The sequence below is a fragment of the Neophocaena asiaeorientalis genome, unplaced genomic scaffold (assembly GCF_003031525.2).
Source record: "Neophocaena asiaeorientalis asiaeorientalis breed wild unplaced genomic scaffold, Neophocaena_asiaeorientalis_V1.1 scaffold1, whole genome shotgun sequence".
Classification (NCBI taxonomy): Eukaryota; Metazoa; Chordata; class Mammalia; order Artiodactyla; family Phocoenidae; genus Neophocaena; species Neophocaena asiaeorientalis.
In genome coordinates, this window is record NW_020171981.1 from 5,823,392 (window position 1) to 5,825,295 (window position 1,904).

The 1,904-nt window shown below is 63.3% G+C and overlaps 1 protein-coding gene across 28 annotated transcripts in view; it reads left to right on the top strand.

Annotated features, from left to right (window-relative positions):
• The window catches only part of CACNA1G (calcium voltage-gated channel subunit alpha1 G), a 62,264-nt gene that overhangs the window by 38,714 nt on the left and 21,646 nt on the right, over nucleotides 1-1,904 (top strand). For all 28 annotated transcript variants that reach the window (XM_024743746.1, XM_024743814.1, XM_024743754.1 and 25 more), the window contains 2 exons: nucleotides 945-1,013; nucleotides 1,129-1,313. In XM_024743746.1, the coding sequence (XP_024599514.1) occupies nucleotides 945-1,013; nucleotides 1,129-1,313 (254 nt within the window). The remainder of the gene's footprint in view (nucleotides 1-944; nucleotides 1,014-1,128; nucleotides 1,314-1,904) is intronic.

Sequence of the window (1,904 nt, forward strand, 5' to 3'; positions counted from 1 at the left end):
CGAGGCGGGGGGGGGGGGGGGGCGGGTGGTGGTGGTGGTGAAGGGAGGCTGGGGAGTGGAGGGCCAGCCTGGGAATAGGTGAGAGAGCACAGCACCGGGGACCCCCAGCCCTGGAGCAAGGGTGGCCGGTCACACTGGCCCCCTCGTCTGCCTCCCGCCCAGGGCCCTGCCTCAGAGCTCACTGTGGCCACGTCTCTCCCCCACCTTCCCACTCAGCCCCTCCATCTCTAGCTCTGTCACGTGTGTGCTTCTCCCTCTCCCCTTTCGCTGCTTCTCACTCCCTCTGACACTCACGCTTTGCCTGCCGCCGCCTCTCCAGCTCTCTACACCCCTCTCTTGGCCACCCAACGATGGAATCAGCCCACAGATATCAGGGGATTGGGTCGCCTTCTTTCCTGCCCTGCTTCGCCCTATGCCTGGCATAAATATGGTGCCTGGGGACGCACAGCCTGTACTCGGGCCCCCAGCTTGCCCTGCGGCTCCATTTCTGGGGCACACAGCAGGAAAGCAAGTGCGTGGAGCAGAGGAGAGTAGGATGGGGCGGCAAGGGATCAAGCTAAATCCTGCTCCAGTTTTAAGAAAGGAATTGATGAATAGGGCCTGAGATACGGGGCTCAGATGACAGCACTGCGGTGGGAAGCGCTTTCCCCTCAAGGCCGCTCCGGGAGGTAGTGGGGGGGCAATTCTGTTCAGGGGCAAGAGTGGGACTGCGGCCAGAGCTGCAAGTGAGTCGGGGCTTGACGCTGGCTCCGTGTGTGTGTGCGTGTGTGTGTGTCTGAGTGGGGGGTGGGGAGAGCAGGAAGGAGATTGTCTGCTTTGCTGGGGAGAGCGGGGGGTTTCGTTCTGAGTCAGATATTGGAGGCAGCTCCTGGCTTCCGTGTGCAGAGCAGACACGGCCCGAGGAGGGGGTCCCAGTGGCAACACCTGCCCGCTCTCTCTTACAGGAACGCATCTTCCTGACCCTCTCCAATTACATCTTCACCGCAGTCTTTCTGGCTGAGATGACAGTGAAGGTGATGTGGGGTCGGCGTCGGTTTGGAGCCATCTGGCGCTCGGTGGGGGTGGAGAGCCTGGGTCACAAGTGGAGGGCAGGGCTGGGGACTGACGGTGACGCACGGGCGTCCTCAGGTGGTGGCGCTGGGCTGGTGCTGCGGGGAGCAGGCCTACCTGCGCAGCAGCTGGAACGTTCTGGACGGGCTGCTGGTGCTCATCTCCGTCATCGACATCCTGGTGTCCATGGTCTCCGACAGCGGCACCAAGATCCTGGGCATGCTGAGGGTGCTGCGGCTTCTGCGAACCCTGCGCCCGCTCAGGTGCCCTGGGCAGGCACACCCCAACGGCCGGCACCCCGCCTGCCCCTGCTTCCTGCCCATGACCCCACAGGGAGCCCCGTCCCCCACTCCAGACGTCGCTTCTCACTGGGTTTAACTGCGGACCCAGCAGTCTCCCTCCACGGGCACCCCCCTCAGTGACCCCCGCCACGTGACATACTCCTGCAGGGCACAGTACAAGTGGCCATAGGCAGGACCCTCACATCCTTCAGCCGCAGCTCTCCCTTGGGTGGTACCCTCGGGGGTGACACTTGGCCTTCCCCGTGAAGTGACAGGCTTTGTTTCCTGCTTTCCCCCTCTTTCCCCCGCAATCCCAGGGACTACCCGCCAGGTCCAGGTAACACTTGTAGCAGGGGATCTCACCAATAAGGCAGTCGCCCCGACCCCCACCCAGAGTCGGGAATTTCCGTGGGTGGGGACGTGCACGGGGTGGATACTGACTGAGCAGCGAGGGTTTTCCTGGCTGTGATGACCCACCTCCCCACCCCTTCCGTCCCCGCCCGCCCTCTACGTGCTCCGCACAAGTTTATCTCCCCATCCCCACAACACACTGCATCCCTGGGTTGAATCAGC